This window comes from Meles meles, chromosome 16 (assembly GCF_922984935.1).
Source record: "Meles meles chromosome 16, mMelMel3.1 paternal haplotype, whole genome shotgun sequence".
Classification (NCBI taxonomy): domain Eukaryota; kingdom Metazoa; phylum Chordata; class Mammalia; order Carnivora; family Mustelidae; genus Meles; species Meles meles.
This window is the reverse complement of record NC_060081.1, coordinates 22,048,362-22,069,144: the sequence shown is the minus strand read 5'-3', so window position 1 is coordinate 22,069,144 and position 20,783 is coordinate 22,048,362. Positions and strand designations below refer to the sequence as shown.

Sequence of the window (20,783 nt, the reverse complement as noted above, 5' to 3'; positions counted from 1 at the left end):
AAAAAACCCCCATTCTAAGCTATGTTTATGAGAAGTAGGTATTCCTTAAACTGTGCAGAAAGGTTTTTATAAGGGGAGATCAGGCTTGTGGGGGGTGGGGGGTTGTATTGACAGAACAGCGTGACTTTTATTAGGTATTTTTGCAGCTGGCACTGACTTGTATTAGATTGAGTATTAAATCAGCACCTGATTGAAACACTACCAAGTGACCTAGAGTATGAGACTCTTCAGATAACTCAGTATGTTGGATGTTAGGGTTATACTTTAGGTCAGCGGGACAGTAGTGTGATCAGGAGTCAGAGTTGTAACTGCTGTACTACTGCTAGATCTTAAGTAAGGTCACTTTGTGGAATGCTATGCTTATTTTTTTTTTTTTAATTCTAACATTGAAAAAAAAAAAAATCATAGTACCTTGAGATTAGTTAGTTCAGTTGCTTGCAGAGGAAAGACTACCTGGACTGACGAGAGACAGAGGGTTGCTTATCCTCTTTAACATCTCCCATGAAAGACTCCTCACAAATCTCTTTTGGTTGTTTATTTACATTTTTAACTATTTGCAATATTAATTTTTTTTCTAGGAGTTTCTAAGGAATTCTCCTTTTTAGAGAAAGATTCTTTATACATATAAGAACAACCATGGTTACCTTTTTTCTCCAAGTGATATAATTTCAGTAGTAAGTTACCTTTATATTCCTAAGTTATGATACAGAGAACTATTGTTTTGTTGCTCCTTTTGTGCGTAGTTCTTAAAGTGTGGAGGAAGTAGCTAGACATCGAGTCCTTGACTTTTTTCCTAGCTGCTTGAAATCATGGGATCAGTATTATGGAAGGTGTTCCAGGGGCCAGCCAGTGAGTGGAGAAGGGTAGGCTATGCTGGGCAGCTGTTACAACTCAGACATGCAAATGATGCCGAAGCCTGAACCTGAGAGAGGGCAGTGGAGATAGAAGGCATGGACCTGGCATGGCTAAAGGCAGTGGCAACTTTAGGAGTCTATCATATTTCCCCTTTCCATTTTAATCTCATCCTTCTGAAGCATTTAGAAGTTAGGACTTTGGCGAAAGGAATTATTTCACAGAAATATTAGTCTGTTTTCTTGCCCTTTAAGGTCATTATTTTTGTCACAAGACCTTTAATTTCAGTTTCCAGTGTCTGTGGTTAGTATATAGATACGTGATTTGATTTGTGTGTTGATCTTGTATCCTATGACCCTGCTGAGAACTTACTTGTGTTAGTTCTAGGCTGTTCCATTTTTCCTTCCACCCTTCCCTCCCTCCCTCTTTCCCTTCCTTCCTTTCTTCCCTCCTTCCTTTTTAAAGATTCCTTAGCGTTTTCTATATGGACAGTCATGGTCCTCTGAGAATGGACAATTTCACTTCTTCCTCTACAATTAGTATGCATTTATTTCTTCTTCTTGCTTTATTATGCTGGCTGTCACTTCTCTTGACCCTGAGCTCTCACTCTGGCCACCAGTGATTAGAAATCACAGTTGCTAGACTGACTTCTGCCTGGAATGCTTGTTTGGGTTAGTGCTTTCCTGTGCAAAGATTTTTAACTACAGATTCCAAGTTTTTAAAAGTTATGAGCTATTGATTTTTTAATTTCTCCTTGAGTCAGTTTAGGAAATTTATACTTTTCAAAATATCTAGCTATTCTAAGTTTTTAAATTTATTGGCTTAAAGTTGTTCTTAATGGCCTTTTATGTTTTAAATCTTTTTTATTTTTATTTTATTTTTATTTTTTTATTTACTTGACAGAGAGAAATCACAATTAGGCGGAGAGGCAGGCAGAGAGAGAGGATGAAGCAGGCTCCCTGCGGAGCAGAGAGCCGGATGCGGGGCTCGATCCCAGGACCCTGGGATCATGACCTGAGCCGAAGGCATAGGCTTTAACCCACTGAGCCACCCAGGCACCCCCTTAAATCTTTATTTTATATCTCTACTTGTCCCTCCTTTATATCTTATAATATGTATCTCTATAGTTCGTGGCCCTAGACTATTGTGCTTTCTCATGGTTTTGGTCTTCTCTTGGTCTTGTCAGTGTGCAAGCACACAGCACCTCTCTTCTCTTGAACTCCTGCCCTCATTTCTAACTTGCAGTTTCTCTGCTGCCATGCACTTGGTGTCCAGAGAATATATTCTTTGTTTAAACTGTGGGTCGGCTTAGAGTAAGTATGGGTAGAGCAAGGGCTTTAAGTATTCTCATCTGAGCACTTGAACTTTATTATGATGTCTTCCACATGTGGTATCAGTAAATGTTAAAATGAGGTGGTGTTTTTTTTAATCATTTTTCAGCTTACTCATTTCTCAGCTTCTGATAGTTGAGGTTTTATTTCAGTTCTGTTAGTGAGCTAAAAGGTTGTCTAATTGCCCTATTTTAAAAAAATAAAATTGTATGTCACATGGTAATACATAACACAAAACTGGGGTATATTACTTGGAGTTCCTAGTCTATAATTTTGGTCAAAATGTTCCTTTTGACATTAATTTTCTTAAGTGGTTAAAAGGTATCCTCGTTTGCCTCTATTTCTCCCAAGACCCCTCCCAGATATCTTTCTAAAGAATAGAGACTAATTTCAAAATGTTCAAATTTTTTTTAAGCTGGTAGACAATCTAGATCAAGAACATTGAAGCTGGGGCACCTGGGTGGTGGATCTGCCTTCAGCTCAGATCATGATCCCAGGGTCCTGGGATCAAGCCCCGCGTCGCGCTCTCTGCTTAGCGGAGAGCCTTCTTCCTCCTCTCTCTCTCTCTGCCTGCCTCTCTACCTACTTGTAATCTCTGTCAAATAAATTAAAAAAAGAAAAAAAAAAGAACATTAAAGCTGTCCTAATTATGTTTGTTTTCTTTCTTTCTTTCTTGGGTTTATTACAAGCTATCAAATTATTTAAAGACCCTTAGTTTTCTACAGGCCTAAAATTTGGCATAGAAGAGAATAGTGCCCTTTTAGTTTATACATGGAGAATAAATGTATTCTGAGTGGTTTAAGATAGGAAATAAAAGGATAAAAGTAAAGTATTGTTATCCAAAAAATCATCTTATTTTAGTCCTTAGAGTCTTTGTATTTCTGATGAGACTAAACTGCAGGGTTTGTAAAACGGTTGCTCTTCCTAGAGAAGGAAATGGCCCAGATTACAATTGCTCACTTACCAATAGTAACTGAATATTCTTTGTAAATTATTAGTAGGATCACAATGAGCTCATTGAGCTCATTGTTAATCTCTTCCCCAAATCAGAGATTCTTTTCTGTATTAAGGCTAGTCGGATGTAGTCTTCTTGCTCCACTCAGTTTCTCAGCCGAGAGTTGTTTTGCTTTGTTGGTTTTTGTTTGTAGCTGCCTTTGGCATTGAGGGAGATGCGGAGCCGGGGTGTTGATGCCCATCTGTAGGGGACGTTTACACTAGGAAGCACACACTGTTCCAGTGCTTAGAGAAGGAGCCGGAGGTGCCTAACCGAGGGGGCCTCCCTTGAAAGGAGGTAGAGATAAAGACAAGACTAACTCACCAATCATCTCTCCCCCAGACATAAAACAGCTTTGCTTTTTGCTATCACCAACATGTACCTTCTCCTACCTTGGACTGGTTGTAAAATAGAAGTTACCATTTTTGAGCCCCTATGATATTCAGCTGTACTCTCCTTATATCGTGTTATCCTCTTAGAAACCCGTGTAAGAGAAGGTAATTGTTCTTATTTTTAGATGGAAACGCTGAGACTTAGATTTCACACAGCTAGCAGAGTGCTTGAATTTGATTTTTGGCTTCTCTGAAGCTGAAGCATATGTTCCTTGTGTTCCACCACACTCTGCCAATAATGCCAGCCAGATAAGATGCGTTTCAGTGAATGGTATATTTGTTAGTTTATTACATAAGATACTTTCTCCATAGAAAATGAAGTATAACTTATTAGGATTTTATGCTTCTCTAGTGTGCAGTATCTGTATGGTAAATTTAAATGTGGTACCCTTTTTATAGACTAAGAAGGAATTCTGGAGCAAAAAAAAAAAAGAATGAGGACTATGTTCCTGGGCCTTGCCCAACACTATACAGATTAACTATGCTTCATTTAGGCTGTAGATGAACTATAGCTTCAGCTGCTATGGAACATTGAAATCCCTGTAGTGTTTCCTAGGAAATCATATAGAAGTTTAAATGGTTAATAGAATTTGCAATCTGACAGATACTGTACATTGGAAAATACCAATATTTTGTCATGACCCAAAACTGAATAGGATAATTATTTTTTAAAAGAAAGAAAAGCTAAAGTTCTATGCTAGATACTACTGGTAACATTTTTGAAGCCTCCTGTCTTTTGAGTGTGTCATGTGTCAAAGGCTTTAATAGATGTGGCTTCAAACCCTCATACCCAACCCAAGAGGTAGGTGTTGTTATCTTCATTTTACCAGGAGGGAAATTTGGTTCAGGATTTCATCCAGTATGAATACATCAAGTTCACAGCAGTCTGAAGTGGTAAAGCTGGAATTGAACCTCCTGGCCTCCCCTATTTCCACTTAGACTGTCTCATGCCTGTGCTGTTGTTCCTGGGAGCAAAAAGTAGGCAAGTGTCTCTGCAAGTGATTTGGTTTAATAATTGGATTTTGACGGCCTGGAGTGCCCTCCTACACTGGAAGTTAGAATTGTATGAGTAAAATTTGAGAAACGGAGATGCAAATTTTATTTATTTATTTATTTTTTTGAAATAGCCCTTAAATTATCTTCTGGGGAAAGGTATTAATGCAGTCTAATGCTATGACTTGAATCTTAATTTGATGTCCCCTTTTTCTTCCCTTTTTTTTAAATGGACTATTGTATTTCTCTTAATATGCAGAAAATAGTATAAGAACTTCTTAAGCTTCATCCCTTAAAATTAGGCATGTGGTTTCAAACCCACTTTTTTTTTAAGATTTTATTCATTCATAGGCATAGAATAGACAGCAGAATATTCACAGCAAGCCTATGAATAGACCTTTTGCTCCACATTCTTTTGGCCAGAGTATTGTTCCACTCATTACAACCAAAATGGAACAGCTAGTAATTCTCTTTTGAGTATGTATGTGCTAGCTTTGTCAGCTTTTAATATCAGTTCCATCCTTTTCTTGCTCTATGATAGTTACAAAAATATAGAAATGATGTATTCCTTGAGATTTTAAAAGAGCTTTGTAACAGCACTTCTTGGACATAGAGGTGTTAGTGTACAGGTCTAAGCTGTATTCAAGAAGAGAGAAAACCTGAACAGTCTGATAATAATAGAAGAAACTCACCCCCAGGGTATTACTAATCTCTCAGTTGTATTAATTTCTACATCTATAAAATTGAGAGCATTTTTACTCACAGGGCTGTCAGAAGAAGTAAAGTTTTTATGTCAGTACCTGGCACATGGTTAGCGTTCAGTAATGGAAATCATATCCTCAGCCATCAGTGTCATCATCATTATTACTACTGTTTTCAGCTTTCTAGATGTTTGCCTGTTGTTGGTTTCAGCTTTTTATGTTTGTTTTATTGCTTACTTCAAAGACTCTTGGATTTGTCAGTTTAAAAAACATAGCTGCCAGGCATTTTTCTCTTTTACTTGTCTGATCCTATCTCTGACATAGCTAATTTAAAAAAAATACATTTTTCAAGAAATGGGGAGGGATATAGCCATAAAGACGAAGGTTTTTTTTTTAAAATATTTTATTTATTTATTTGACAGAGAGAGAGGTCACAAGTAGGCAGAGAGGCAGGCAGAGAGAGGGGAGAAACAGGCTCCCCACTGAGCAGAGAGCCTGATGGGCTTGATCCCAGGACCCTGAGATCATGACCTGAGCCGAAGGCAGAGGCTTAACCCACTGAGCCACCTGGGTGGCCCCGAAGAAGTTTTTTTAATTGTAAAAGAATCTTATATACAGCCTCTTGCACAAAAGAGAACACATACTAGGGTACCTGTGTGGTTCAGTTGGTTAAGCATCCGCCTTTGGCTCAGGTCATGGTCCCAGGGTCCTGGGATGGAGCATTGGCTCCCTGCTCAGTTGGGAGTCCTCTTCTCCCTCTGCCTCTGCTTTTCCCCCATCATCCCCACATGTGCTTGCTCACTCTCTCACTTTCTCTCAAATAAATAAAATCTTAAAAAAGAGAGAGAGAGAGAGAACACATACTAACAGATAACAGTGGTCCTCTCTTGGGGCAGGGGCAGTGGAATTTCAGGTGAGGTTAGACTTTTCAGTAGTTTATGTAGTGCTGCAACTCTTTCATAATGTATGTGTTTCATTTTTATAAGAAATAGTTTGTACTTACTCCACTCTTATGCTCTAGGAACCATCCATATACCTTTATCATTACATACTTAAAATGATCTTCTTAGACTATCGTTTCCCTAAATTGTTCCATAGAATGAATGACCACTAGTTTTAGTTAATGTAATATAAAAAGTGTTATAATGTGTCATATAAGAAGTTGGTAAACAATGACCTAGAGGCTAGATCTGGCTTGCCACTTGTTTTTGTACAGCCAGTGAGGTAAGGATGATTTTATATTTTTAAATGGTTGAAAAAAAATCAGAAGAAAAGGAATTTTGTAACAAGTGAAAATTAGGGGTGCCTGGATGGCTTAGTAGGTTAAAGCCTTTGCCTTCAGCTCAGGTCATGATCTCAGGGTCATGGGATCAAGCCCTGGGTCGGGTTCTCTGCTCAGCAGGGAGCCTGCTTCCCTTCCTCTCTCTCTGCCTGCCTCTCTGCCTACTTGTGATTTCTGTCAAATGAATAATAAAATCTTAAAAAAAAAAAAAAAGCAAGTGAAAATTACATGAAATTTGAATTTCCCTAACCACAAATAAAGTTTTATTGACATGCAGTCATACTTACTCATGTACTTATTTTCTGTGGCTGTGTTCAGGCTATAATGGCAGAATTCAGCAGATGCCATAGAGAACGAATGGCCTGGAAAGCCTAAAACACTTACTTCTTATATGGCCCTTTTCAGAAAAAGATTGCTGACCCCTGTACCACATTGGAGAAATCTGCTTAAAATTTTGTACTGTTGTTGGGTTTTTCTGTTGTTGTTAACTTTGCCTGCTTTGGGGTAATCATCTAGTGTAGAATATGTAATTGCCAAATACAAAGTAATCATTTTAATAAAGATCACCAAATTGACATGTAGAAGAAAAATCCCCAATATATGAATATGCAGTTTTCTAAATGGCCTATACTTTGCAGTTTTGGCTCCCTCTTTTACTTGAGTTGTGAGCTTTATATTTTCCTAGTGGTTGTTTTGTTTAATATTTGGTTATTCCCATTGTGGTCAAAATGTGACCTGCATAATTTAAATTTTTCTTATTATGCAGTGTGTCATGCACAGAAAAGAATGAATAAAACTTAAATCAGTCTAAAGAATAGTTAATAAGCGAAACCACGTACCTGTTACCCAGGCTAAGAAATAGAAAATTATCAGTGTTTTGTTTTTTATTTATTCTTTTATTTTTTATTCTTTTATTTTTTTAAGTAGGCTCCATGCCCAGCCCAAGGTTTTGGACTCATGACCCTGAGATCAAGAGTTGCATGCTTCACCTGCTGACCCAGCCAAGTACACTGCCTCCCTCAGTGTTTTAGAAGTGTTTGAGTGCCTCTTCCTAACTCTTTATCTATCCTTCCCTTCCATAGGAAGCCATTTTCTTGGTTTTTACAATTTTATTATTTATCCATGTATGCCTAAAGACAGGGATTTGCCTGATTAAAAGGTAAATTAACTCAGGGGCACCTGGGTGGCTCAGTCATTTAAGCATCTGACTTCGGCTCAGGGCATGATCTCCGGGTCATGGTATCAAGGCCGGCACGGGGCTTCCTGCTCAGTGAAGGGGTCTGCTTGTCTCTCTCTTCCTCCGCTCCCCCTTTGCCGCTCCCCCTGCTCATGCTCTCTCTCAAATAAGCAAATAAAATCCTTTTTTTTTTTTAAAGTAAATTTGTTCATAATGTCATATCGACTATATTGTTTCTTTCTCTAAGCATTTTGCTTTTGAGATTCACACGTAGATACAAACAGCTGTAGTTGGTCATGCCTACTATGTAGTAAACCATTATATGAATCTACGCTAATGGACCAATGAGGCTTCACTTAGATATCGCAATGACGGTCTCAACTGCAGCATTTCCTAACTTGAAAATAGTTACTTTCTCCAACCCCTCACTTCCCAAATTGCTCTGTCTGTTGTGTTTCCTGTCTCTGAAATAGCGCGTCCATTCACCCATTTTCCCAAGCCAGACACTTGGCAGGGTTTTTTTGTTTTGTTTTGTTTTTGACACCTGTCTCTTCTTCATTCCTCAGTTTCCAGTCAATCATTAATCTATAGATTTGACTTCTTAACATTCCATATCCATCTTCACTTTCACTGTCCAGTCAAGCTCTTACGTGTATACACTGCAGTAGTCTTCAGGGCAGCATTAGCATTCTCTTGTTCTCTGATCCTGGATGCCAAAGCTTACCCCTTCAGCCTCACCTGTGCATTCTTCCATTCACTTGCTAGTCTCTGTTCATTTAGCCATTTTTCAGGCTATGCCCATTCCTGCCTGGGCTAGTTTGCAATGCTGTTCCCTCTGCCTGTAAAACACAGTCCTAATTCATCCTTCAGGACAGAATTTTGAAATATCACCTCCTCAGAGAGAGGTCATCTTTGCTCACCATCCCTTAAACTAGGTCATGTCTCTGTACTTTTAGGACTTTGTACTACACCCTGCTGGTACTACTATAAATGGTTATTGAGGAAGACCTCTTATCTGATTCAATTAAGACTAGTAGTCTGCAAAGTCTAATAAAGCAAGAAGGGATATAGAAAAAGAGATATATACCTTAAATATTTTACTCTAACTTCAAGAATAAGACTGCATGTTCATTTGTCCGATTTTTTATTAAGGAGCCAAGATCTTTTCTTTGAGAGTAGACTCACTAGTTGCAGTTGTATATTGCTTTCCTTGTAGAAACCACACCCGCAATGTATCGTCTAAGATTCCAGTTTGGGTTCTTTAAGTAGAACAAACATTCAAACTCTTATGATGCATTCTGACTTTAGAATTCCTTGTAGTATTCCTTGCAGTATTTTTTCTAATTGGGATTTTGTTTTGTTTTGTTTTACTGTTTTCTTGCTTATGCCTAATTCAACAGGGGTATTGCCCTTTTTTTTCTTATTTTACTTAATTTTATTTTTTATCTTTAACATATAATGGGTATCTCCCTTTTTATTCACTATTTCAAAGTCATTCAACACAGTCTCCCACTCCTCCACATTTCATTAGGTTGATTAACAAATCACATAATTACAATAATAAGTATAAATAACATGAACTGTTTTGGAAGCTAACATAATTAACTCAGTAAAAGTATAACTCAACCCATGAGAACAGGAATATCTGGGTGTAGTAGATCATTGGGCCTCACCTTTTTTGCGTGCACATGTACATGGTCTACTGTATCAATACATTGTGTGTGTTGTAAAAGTATAAACTATATGAAGTAACTTATATGACCATTTATTACCCACAAGAGAGTAATTGTATACAATTGAGCATAATATTAGATAGCAGTATAAAAAGTAAATACGCATCCAGTTAGATAATACAGACCATGTCACAATAGAGTGTATAAGTAACAGTTAAATAACATTTTGGAGGCATCTGGGTGGCTCATTGAATTAAGTGTCCAATTCCTCATGCTCAGGTCATGTTCTCAGAGCTGTGAGATCAAGGTCCGTGTTGGGCTCCATGCTGTGTGTGGAGCCTTCTTGAGATTCTCTCTCCCTCTCCGCTGCCTCCTCCCCTCCCTTCCCTTTTCCTCTCTCCCCCTTGCCAATAAGTCAATAAATAAATCAATAAATAAAGTAACATTTTAAAAAGCCCAAGTGGTTCTCAGATTCTTTAAGGGACTATAGCTATGACAACCATGCATCCCTGGATTTCTGGCTCACTCTTAATATTAAATATTATATTATCTTTTTCTAAAAATTATTGAAAGTACCACCAAAATATCATTTAAAACTTGTATCTTCTAAACTGCCTCTCATACCTGACTGAAGTTGGCGCAGAAAGACTTCAGTCAATCCATGTGTCTGTGTGACTGAGACTTTTCACTGGACAGGAATTACCATGGCTAAAGAATTAAGATGGACTCAGAGGAGAAGAGGGCTGTAGGTTGGGTTACAGTCCTCCTCTTTACCACTGTGGCAGGCCATGTAGTCTTAAAACTTGTTGAATTTAATTGATTTCTAATAAAGTATGGATTAAGTCCCGTTGAAATGAACTCCAGGAACTGTTTCAATTATTTTTTTCTGTGGAAATTTTGTAAAAGATACTACTTGGCATGAAGAGGGCCATTGCCTATAGTCCTTATTTTTTTATATATGTAAATGTTTATAGTAATGGAATTTGACCTCTAATTTTCCATAATTTTTTTAATTAAATTTATTTATTTTTTTCAGCTTAACAGTATTCATTGTTTTTGCACAACACCCAGTGCTCCATGCAAAACGTGCCCTCCCTATTACCCACCACCTGTTCCCCCGACCTCCCACCCCTGACCCTTCAAAACCCTCAGGTTGTTTTTCAGAGTCCATAGTCTCTTATGGTTTGCCTCCCCTTCCAATTTTTTTTTTTTATAAACATATGATGTATTTTTATCCCCAGGGGTACAGGTCTGTGAATCGCCAGGTTTACACACCCAAGGCACTCACAATAGCACATACCCTCCCCAATGTCCATAACCCCCTCCCCCTCTCCCACCCCCACCTCCCCCCAGCAACCCCCAGTTTGTTTTGTGAGATTAAGAGTCATTTATGGGTTGTCTCCCTCCCAATCCCATCTTGTTCCATAATTTTTTACAAAAGATTTTATTTATTTATTTGACAGAGCTCACAAGTAGGCAGAGAGGCAGGCAGAGAGAGAGAGAGAGGGAAGCAGGCTCCCTGCTGAGCAGAGAGCAAGATGCGGGGCTCAATCCCAGGACCCTGGCAGAGGTTTAACCTACTGAGCCACCCAGGTGCCCCTAATTTTCCATAATTTTGATTTGTAGCTTATCCTGTCAGGTATCATTTTTCAACAAAAACTGTTCAACTTACAACAGTTACAAAACCAGTTTTAAATTATGATAGTCCTTGGAGGAAGCGGTGATTTTTTAAAAATTTGCTTTGAATAGTTTTAAGGGTAGCTGTGCCGGTGTAGAAATGTGAAAGCTTGTAATGGCTGTTGCATCTATATTCTAGAATTAGTACCTTTGAAATTTAACACTTTTTTAAGTCTTGTGTGACTTCATATAAAACCCTGAAGTACTAGACTTGTAAGTTAGGTCTCAAAAGGTTTGAGCTGAATACGCTTTCCAAAAATTTAATAACAAACCAAACCAAAGAACCTCAAAACTGACATTGTAAATATTAAGATTGTGGAAGTGCCTTCCTGATTCTTCTTACTTGGACTTTTCTGTGAATTGTGTCAGTGTTTTCTTCTTTGCAGTATCACAGCCACCCACACGGCATTCCCCACGTTAAGGAAAGGCAGCTTTCTGTCCCCAAGGGATGTGGAAGCATAATAGTCCTCTTTAAATTGGAATATTCTGTCACAATGCAGTCTCACAGCAGAGATGAGGATTGGAGAATACACGGAATTTCATGCTCTGTGAAACTGCACCACAGGTTCAGAGTCAGAAACTGCCTTCTGTAACCTGGCACATACACGTGTTTTCCGCAGGTCCCACTTGTTTATACAACTTCTACAAAACTAAAATGGACAGTCGTCTTTCAGGTATGGTCTGCTTATCAAATATCTGTAAATTGCCCTGGAATTTATCTTATAAATGTGAAGAAGAGAGGCTTCTGTGTCGACAGCGGTATGGTTTATAATCTTACATACTTTAGACTAGGGTCAGCAAACTTTCCTCTGTAAGAAGCCAGATAGAAAATATTTTAGGCTTTGCAGGCTACATGTGGTCTCTGTCGAATGTTCTTTGTGGGTTGCTTGTTTTGTTTTTTTTTTAATCCCTTTAAAAATGTAAAAACCATTCTTGGCTGGGGTCCGTGCAGAAACAGGCCATAAGCCAGATTTGTCCACTTGGGCTGTGGTTTGTTGACCCCCGATCTAGATCAGTACCGGCCAATAGAATTACAATTTGAACCATACATGTAATTTTTAATCTTTTAGTAGCCATATTTAAAAAGCAAAAAGCAGAGAAATTAATTTCAGTAATGTATTTAGCCAATTATATACAAACTATTAGTCATTTCAGTATGTGGCACAAGCCACATTTCAGGGGCTCAGTGACCGCATGTCTTGGACAGCATGCTCCAGATGAGAGCTGTTCAGATCAAGGGCCATCCATGAACGTGTACAGTTTGTTGCCAGTCTCTGACAAATTAAGTATAGAGATTAAAAGTAAGCATTTGAAAAATTTTATAGCTATTTGATAGTTATTTCATTTCTGTTCAGTCTAATAAGAAAATTGGCACTTTATTTCAAATGTCTTTTTTTACATTTCATTTTTCCTAATTTATATTTGTCTTGCAAAAGAATTGGTCTGCGAAATTAAAAAAAGAACTTGCCTCTTCATTCTGGATGGTTGTAGAAGCACTGCTGTAGACAGTCTTTCTTAAGACTCTGCAGGCCTCTTGGGTCCATGGCAAAAATAAGACCAAGAGAAACAGTGATGAGATTGTGGTAGGTAGTTTATTTAGAACTACTCACATCCTGCCAACTGCCCCGGAGCAGTGTCCTTTTTACTTCTCTCTTTCAGAGCTACCATTGGAGCCGTGGCTGGAGTATCCTTAGTCAGTGGTTTTCCTTCTCTACTGTAGAATCACCCAAAGAGCTTATTTAAAAAAACAAAAACAAAAACAAACAGCAGTGTCCAGACCCATCTCCAGACCAGTGAAATCACAGTCTCTTGGGAGGGGCTTGTGTATCAGGTAGTTTCAGAAGCCTTCCAGGTGATTTATTATGTAGCCAGTGTTTATTGTGTGGATCCCTCACCCTGGTGGGGGGGGGGGAGATTGCTATTTCTCCATTTGGAAAGAATCACTCATCGGGGCAGAGGGTAGTTTCTGTGTGGTGTACTATTCACTCTCTTTAATAGTATAAAGGGGACTTTCCAGTTAAATGTCCGATTGAACGTTGGCATTTTAACTCTACTTATTCCTTGAACCCCACTAAAATTAAAGGAATAAAAAAAATAATAAAGCATAAACCCCCAAGAAGTAAGCCTAATGGGCTAACAAATTTTTGGTAGAGGCAGGTAGCTAGAAATTAACAGAATGGAGAAAACGATATAAATGCTTGCAAATGAGGATGTTAAAAGGAAGCAAAGCAGTTTATATTGCTGGCTCAGACATGAGAGGAACCGGTTCATTCAGAAGGTGAAGGTGAAGTATAAAGCGGAACACTGGGGTGCTTGTTCAGTCTGTATGCTCAGGATCCTGACTGTTGCTCTTTTACCTTGGATTAAAACTAGAGGTAGAGCTTGGAGAAATGTATCTAAGAGGGTCAGTCAGAGCTTATTTTCTTTTGAAAATAAGAACACCTTTTGAAAAATAGAAACTAAGCAAAAGTCTGAAATGTTGTGGTTAAAACCCTACCATTCCCCTTGCCCTCTTCTCAGAACATGGCAGTCAACTGTATGGCCCAGAGAAGAAATTGGAATGTTTCCCTCTGGGATAAACCTCCAGGAGAGGGGCACCCGAGTGACTCAGTCAGTTAAGCTTCTGCCTTCAGCTCAGGTCATGATCCCAGGATCCTGGGATGGAGTTCCCCATTGGGCTCCCTGCTCAGCAGGGAGCCTGTTTCTCCCTCTGCCTCTGCCAGTCTCTCTCTCTCTCTCTCTCTCATGAATAAATAAATAAAATCTTTAGGAAAAAAAAAAGCCAGGAGTTAAGACTTACAGATCCTGACTTTTGTGGATTTCCTAATTAAAAAAAACAACTCACTGCCTCTCATCACCTTGTGGGAAAGCCAGCCAATTGACAGTTACCTTACCCAACCACCTGTGCAACCATGCAGACAGAGCTTCTGATCAGCCGTGATAGACAGCTGGGGCTCATCAGACCCTTGTGGAAAGCCTCTTAAAAAACAAGAACAAAAACAAACAAAAAACCCTAAAGATTTAAGGAGAAAAAAGGAAGAAACAGATAAAAATATATAAATGTTTAAAAAAAGAACAAAACATTTGAAAAATTTGTATCTTCTGAGAAATGTGATATTCATCCAAGAAATTAGAATAGATGTTATTAAAAAGGACATTCAGAGAATAAGAAAACAGTCTTAGAAATTAAAGCTGTGATAGGAAACATTCTAAGTGCAGCAGAAGTGTTGTGAAGTGATACCAAAGAAATCTTCCAGACAGTAGAAGAGAAAAAATGCCATATTGAGAAGAAAATCTATACAATCAGAAGATGAATCTAAGAGGTCTACTGTCTAACAAAAGGCCTTTCAGAAGGGAGGGACGGGGGCAGTGGAAAGGACACAGTGAATATAAAAAGAAGGCCCAGGTCCCAGGACAGGAGACGAGGAATTGCTGGGATACTGAACTTATTTTCCTTCAGTCCTTGGGAGTAGAATCAAAGATGGAAAGGAGTGGCAGGCATTGCTGCTGTCTGTGTAGAACCTTATACTTTGAGACTGCAGGACACTTCATTTTATCACATTCCACTTTATTGCGCCTCGCAGATACTGCGTGTTTTAGTGTGAAGGTCTGATGTATTGTCCAGTATCTCTGTCAGTGCTGTTATTTCCAGCAGCACTGGCTCATTTAATGTCTCTGTGCCCCATTTTGGTAATTCTTGGAATATTTAAAGCTTTTTCATTATTATTATTGCTATTATATTTGTTATGGTGATCTATGGTGATTGCAACTTATTGAAAACTGGTTAGCATTTTTCAGCAATAAAGCATTTTTTAATAAGGTATATACTTTTTTTTTTTTTAATCTTCTACTATTGAACACTTAATAGACCACGGTGTAGTGTAGACATTTCTGTGCACTGGGAAACCAGAAAATTCATTTGACCTGCTTTATTTCAGTACTCACTTTATTTCATAGTCTGGAACCAGACCTATAATATTATCTCCAAGATGGGCCTGTATAAATGTATGAATTAGGTAACGATAAAAAAGTAGCTTAAAAATAAAGAACTGAGGGGCACCTGGGTGGCTTAGTCAGTTAAGCGTCTGCCTTCTGCTTGGATCATGATCCCAGGTTCCTGGGATAGAGTCCCACATTGGGCTCCCTGCTCAGCAGGGAGCCTGCTTCTCCTCCATCTGCCTGCCGCTCCCCCTGCCCCTGCTCTCTCTGTCAAATAAATAAATACAATCTTAAAGAAAGAAAGAACTGAAAAGGAAAGTAGATTAGAAGGGACTGAGGATATTGGAAGAGTACATCTACGAAGATGTTGGAGTCATCAAGAATAAGGCAGGGATTAACCCCATGTGTAAGAAGAAGTGATAACAAGAAGTCATGTCATGGGGCGCCTGGGTGGCTCAGTGGTTTGGGCCGCTGCCTTCGGCTCAGGTCATGATCTCAGGGTCCTGGGATCGAGTCCCGCATCGGGCTCTCCGCTCCACGGGGAGCCTGCTTCCCTCTCACTCTCTCTCTGCCTGCCTCTCTGCCTGCTTGTGATCTCTCTCTGTCAAATAAATAAATAAATAATCTTTAAAAAAAAAAAAAAAAAAAAAAAAGAAGTCATGTCATGTTCAAATAGCGTAAACTTCAAAAAAAGTATACAAAAAAGATATTTGCAAAGGGGAGGAGGCTGATGTTCTGGTAGAGTTTATTAAGATTTAAAGATTTAAATCCAATCCATCTAACAGATTATAGTAGAATATATATACCACCTACCATGCAAACTCCGATATACCTAGCCATATGCTTGTAATGAAGAATAATCTGAAGGTGTATTTTATGATTTCATAGACGTAAATTCTCTATGTTGGCATTATGTCCAGGAGCCCTTTCCGTAAGAAACTAAAGCGAAATACATAAAGTTTATTTTTTATTGTTGTCTTAACCCTAGTCAATGTCTTGAAAATCCAAGTATTTATCACAAAGAATATTAGTCACAGCAATGGGAGAATCAGCTCTAATGCCTCTCATCGCTGTTAAAAAAAAAAAAAAAAATCCACAGTTTTCCAGTACTAATTCTAAACTGAAAAGTAGTACATGATGAGATAATAACCATGAACAAAAAATTGGGCGGAGGGGAAGTGCCATACTTATTAAATGACAAAATAGAAAGAGAGATTTTAAAAAAAAAAATCTGCTGTTCTGTTGTGACAAAAAGCCAGCTGAACTTTAAGTTTACATTTTTCTATTTCTTCTAGAATGTTGACTTTTATTGAATGAGCCAGTCTTTGTTAAAGTCGTAAAGTTATTTGTGAAGTGCAATAATCTGCTCTCAGTCTTTTTTTTTTTTTTAAGGAGCAAAAATAAAAGATGCCCAAATGCATATTTTTTGTTTTATTTTCTTAATTACTTAAGTATCATAGCCTTTTCTGTTACCTTATTATTTCCACACTCTTCCGGGATAAAGAATTGGGAAGCTAAAAGACACCTTTCCATTTAAATCTAAATATTTTCTTTATTTCCTCCTAATTTGCCTTTCTACTCAAACTGCTTCTTTAAAATCACAGAAAAATTTTAATATATTGCAGAGTAGGGAGGGAAGGTACTGAATTTTCACAAGTGATTGATCTGTAAGGTTTAGATTGCCAGATGAGTGCAATATAGCAGTTGGTAAGTGAAATAGGGAAGAATACTACCTCAGGATTTTTGAACTAATTTTGATGTGTTTCACAATGTCCTGATTTCAGCTTTGAAGCAGTGGAATACAGATCCATTTCAGCAATACAGAACATATTTTCCCTTGGTAATACTTGAGGCAGTGCCCGAATTATTTGTAGTAAGGACACAGAAATCAGTGTCATGATGAAATTAGGTTGATGCATGGGAAAAAGAACCCAGAGTTTAATTGAGAGGATTTGTTTCCTTTCCCATGAGAGCTGGGTATTCCACCTGAAAGGAAATGGGGAGTGAGGACTGGCCTGACTAATGGTGCCCTGAGTGCTGCGAGAGGCCAGAGGGCCGGCGACCTTAGGACTATCAGCAGCTCCCAGGAGTATCTGCCTCCTCGTTTCAGCAGGGCAGTGGTCGGGTGGCGGGGAGAGGGCGGTTCCTGACCAGCGTCACCAAAATTTCCAATTGCGGGGCGAGGAGGGTTGCTGTCAGTTGTGTTTGCACACACCACATTAACTCCAGTTTCTCCTCTTCCTATTTTGTCTTTAGATCTTATAATCAATGGATAAAGTGGGGAAGATGTGGAATAACTTCAAATACAGGTGTCAGAATCTCTTCGGTCACGAGGGAGGGAGCCGTAGTGAAAATGTGGACATGAACTCCAATAGATGTTTGTCTGTGAAAGAGAGAAACGTCAGTACAGGAGACTCAGCTCCTCAGCAACAAAGCAGTCCCTTAAGAGAAAACATTGCCTTACAACTGGGATTAAGCCCTTCCAAGAATTCTTCAAGGAGAAACCAAAACTGTGCCACTGAAATTCCTCAGATTGTTGAAATAAGTATTGAAAAGGATAATGATTCCTGTGTCACCCCAGGAGCGAGACTTGCAAGAAGGGATTCCTACTCTCGGCATGCTCCGTGGGGTGGGAAGAAAAAACATTCCTGTTCTACAAAGACACAGAGTTCATTGGATACTGATAAAAAGTTCGGTAGAACTCGAAGCGGACTTCAAAGGAGAGAGAGGCGGTATGGTGTAAGCTCCGTGCATGACATGGACAGTGTGTCCAACAGAACTGTGGGGAGCCGCTCTCTGAGACAGAGGTTGCAGGACACTGTGGGCTTGTGTTTTCCCATGAGAACTTACAGCAAGCAGTCAAAACCCCTCTTTTCTAATAGAAGAAAAATACACCTTTCTGAATTAATGCTTGAGAAATGCCCTTTTCCTGCTGGCTCAGATTTAGCCCAAAAATGGCATTTGATTAAACAGCATACAGCCCCTGTGAGCCCACACTCGACATTTTTTGATACGTTTGATCCATCCTTGGTTTCCACGGAAGATGAAGAAGATAGGCTTCGAGAGAGAAGACGGCTCAGTATTGAAGAGGGGGTTGACCCTCCGCCCAACGCACAAATACATACCTTTGAAGCCACCGCACAGGTTAATCCGTTATATAAACTGGGACCAAAGTTAGCTCCTGGAATGACTGAAGTAAGTGGGGACAGTAGTGCAATTCCACAAGCTAATTGTGACTCAGAAGAGGACACTACCACCCTGTGTCTGCAGTCACGTAGGCAGAAGCAACGTCAGGTGTCTGGAGACAGCCATGCCCACATTAGCAGACAGGGAGCTTGGAAAGTCCATACGCAGATCGATTACATACACTGCCTCGTGCCCGACTTGCTCCAGATTACAGGGAATCCCTGTTACTGGGGAGTGATGGACCGTTACGAAGCAGAAGCCCTCCTTGAAGGGAAACCTGAAGGCACATTCTTGCTCAGGGACTCTGCGCAAGAGGACTACCTCTTCTCTGTGAGCTTCCGTCGCTACAACAGGTCCCTGCATGCCCGAATTGAGCAGTGGAATCACAACTTTAGTTTTGACGCCCACGACCCTTGTGTATTTCACTCCTCCACTGTAACAGGACTTTTGGAACATTATAAAGATCCCAGTTCTTGCATGTTTTTTGAACCTTTGCTTACTATATCACTAAACAGGACTTTCCCTTTTAGCCTGCAGTATATCTGCCGTGCAGTAATCTGTAGATGCACTACGTATGATGGAATTGATGGGCTTCCTTTACCATCAATGTTGCAGGATTTTTTGAAAGAGTATCATTACAAGCAAAAAGTTAGAGTTCGCTGGTTAGAACGAGAACCAGTCAAGGCGAAGTAGACTCTCCTGCCCGCAGTGGGCATTAACTAGATCTGCTTTTCTGTGCACCAGACAGTACACCTATAGCAAGCACACGTGTCAGTGTTAGGTGTCTTTCAGTGCAGTATGTAGGCTTAGTGTTAGTATCTGTCAGATGCGATCTGCTGTTACTTCCTCAGATAAATGTGGTGCCGATTTGAGACAACAGAGGACAGAGCTACAGGTGTTCAGTAAGGCTGCGAAGGCATTTTGTCGGTTGAGCGAACGGTTTGGTTTGTAATGACTGTTGCCATTGAGTGAAGCAACTCGGGGGCATTTGCTATGAAGAATTCTATTTCTTACTGAAGAACAAATTATTAATATTGGAAGAGTATTTCAACAGTGTGACTAATGTTTGAAATTGTTATTTTTTCTAAGAATTTTTCTATAACCTTCCAAAAGTAGCGCTGTTTGTAGTTACTATAAACCAAGCTTTGGAAGTCCAAAAAATAAAGACTGCCTTCCTTGAAGAAAAAAGAAAAATGCAATTTTCTGGCCACAAGGGCAGAGTGCAGTTCACTTAAGTGTTGATAGAGTTTATAGTCAGTCTCCTGTCTCTTCTGCAAAAGGTACTGTTAAGCCAACCAGGTTTTCTAAATAGTTGCTTTTAAAACTTCAGGCCTATAAAGTTGGTAGTAGATTTATTTCAAGGCCTTAGGTATTCGTTTTATTTTGAATGAGTGCTTTAACATAAAACACATTGGGCAGAGCTGCAATGTAGTCCTGTGTGTGAGTTCTTAAGTTAGTATGTGTGGTCTACTTGTTGATTAGTTAAAGTTGGAGCTTTTCCTGTGCCCATGATGCGTTTGTGAACCATGAAGAGCGTGAGACTAGAAGATGCCCAGACAAGTCCGTATATGATAACAGCAGTGGTTGCTAATGTTGACATGATTTTTAAACTGCAGTGAACAATTTGGATGGCACTGTTTAGCTCTTTGTTGTAAACGCTCGTAGCTGAATCGCTTAAGTACAATTTGTAGAATTTCAGTGCAGTTAATTTCTAATGGAAAATCCGAAACCCTAATTGCAGATTTAAAAGGTACTGTACAACCGTTGTATCTGTAAATAACTTTACTTAGCACCTTTTTGTCACTTAGAATATTATGCAATACTAATTGAGTGAGCTATTTTGGAAGTAATACCAAGTCCTAGTGTTTGCTTCTTAGTATTGAACTGAATTTACAGTTCTGTCCTAGACATTTTGCACTAGTCATATCCATTCTTGTGTCTTTTTGTTAGTGTGCTCTGTACCACTGGTGAGTGCTCCTTGGTTTCCTTACCTGCTGCTACAGAAAGTTCTTTTACATCCTGATGGCTATTGCCAAGGCTACAAAAAAGAAAAGCTATATTTGTACGCAACACTAACCCTTTGACTGCTAATGTACGTTTCTGCTTGCTGTGCCTTGTTATGGCTGCTTTTTTGTGCTAATAAAGTATGTTTGGTGTTCTCCTTGTATATCTGCTGTTTTATACATTTGCAACAATTTCTCTTGTAAATGGAATGGTATGGGGTTTTTAAATAAGCATTACCTGACAACCTTCTATAGTTAATGCAGAATTACTGTACAGTCTAATACTGACTTACTCTCGGTAAGCTAACTCTAAATTTAATGCTACACATCTTTCCAATCGTCATCACATATACTGTGGAACAGTATCTCTAATTACTGCAGTTACTGTACCGTTGAGGTTATAACACAAAACGAACAGAGAAATACTGACTCACCTATTGATTTCTCTGCTTGTAAATGGAAGATTGAAACTATCAATGATGTGTTATAATAAATGGATATCTTTAGCCTTCCACTTCATCAGAAACAAGTTAAATGAAGTCTTGTGAACTGATAATATCACATCAGCGCCATTTATTGGTTT

At 39.0% G+C, this 20,783-nt stretch overlaps 1 protein-coding gene across 2 annotated transcripts in view; it reads left to right on the top strand.

Moving 5' to 3' along the window:
- Positions 1–19,797, top strand: part of SOCS5 (suppressor of cytokine signaling 5) — a 62,855-nt gene extending 43,058 nt beyond the window's left edge. For both annotated transcript variants that reach the window (XM_045981506.1, XM_045981507.1), the window contains one exon: positions 17,268–19,797. In XM_045981506.1, coding sequence (XP_045837462.1) covers positions 17,280–18,890 — 1,611 coding nt within the window. In that variant the 5' untranslated portion in view covers positions 17,268–17,279 and the 3' untranslated portion in view covers positions 18,891–19,797. The remainder of the gene's footprint in view (positions 1–17,267) is intronic.
- The last annotated feature ends 986 nt before the right edge of the window (positions 19,798–20,783 follow it).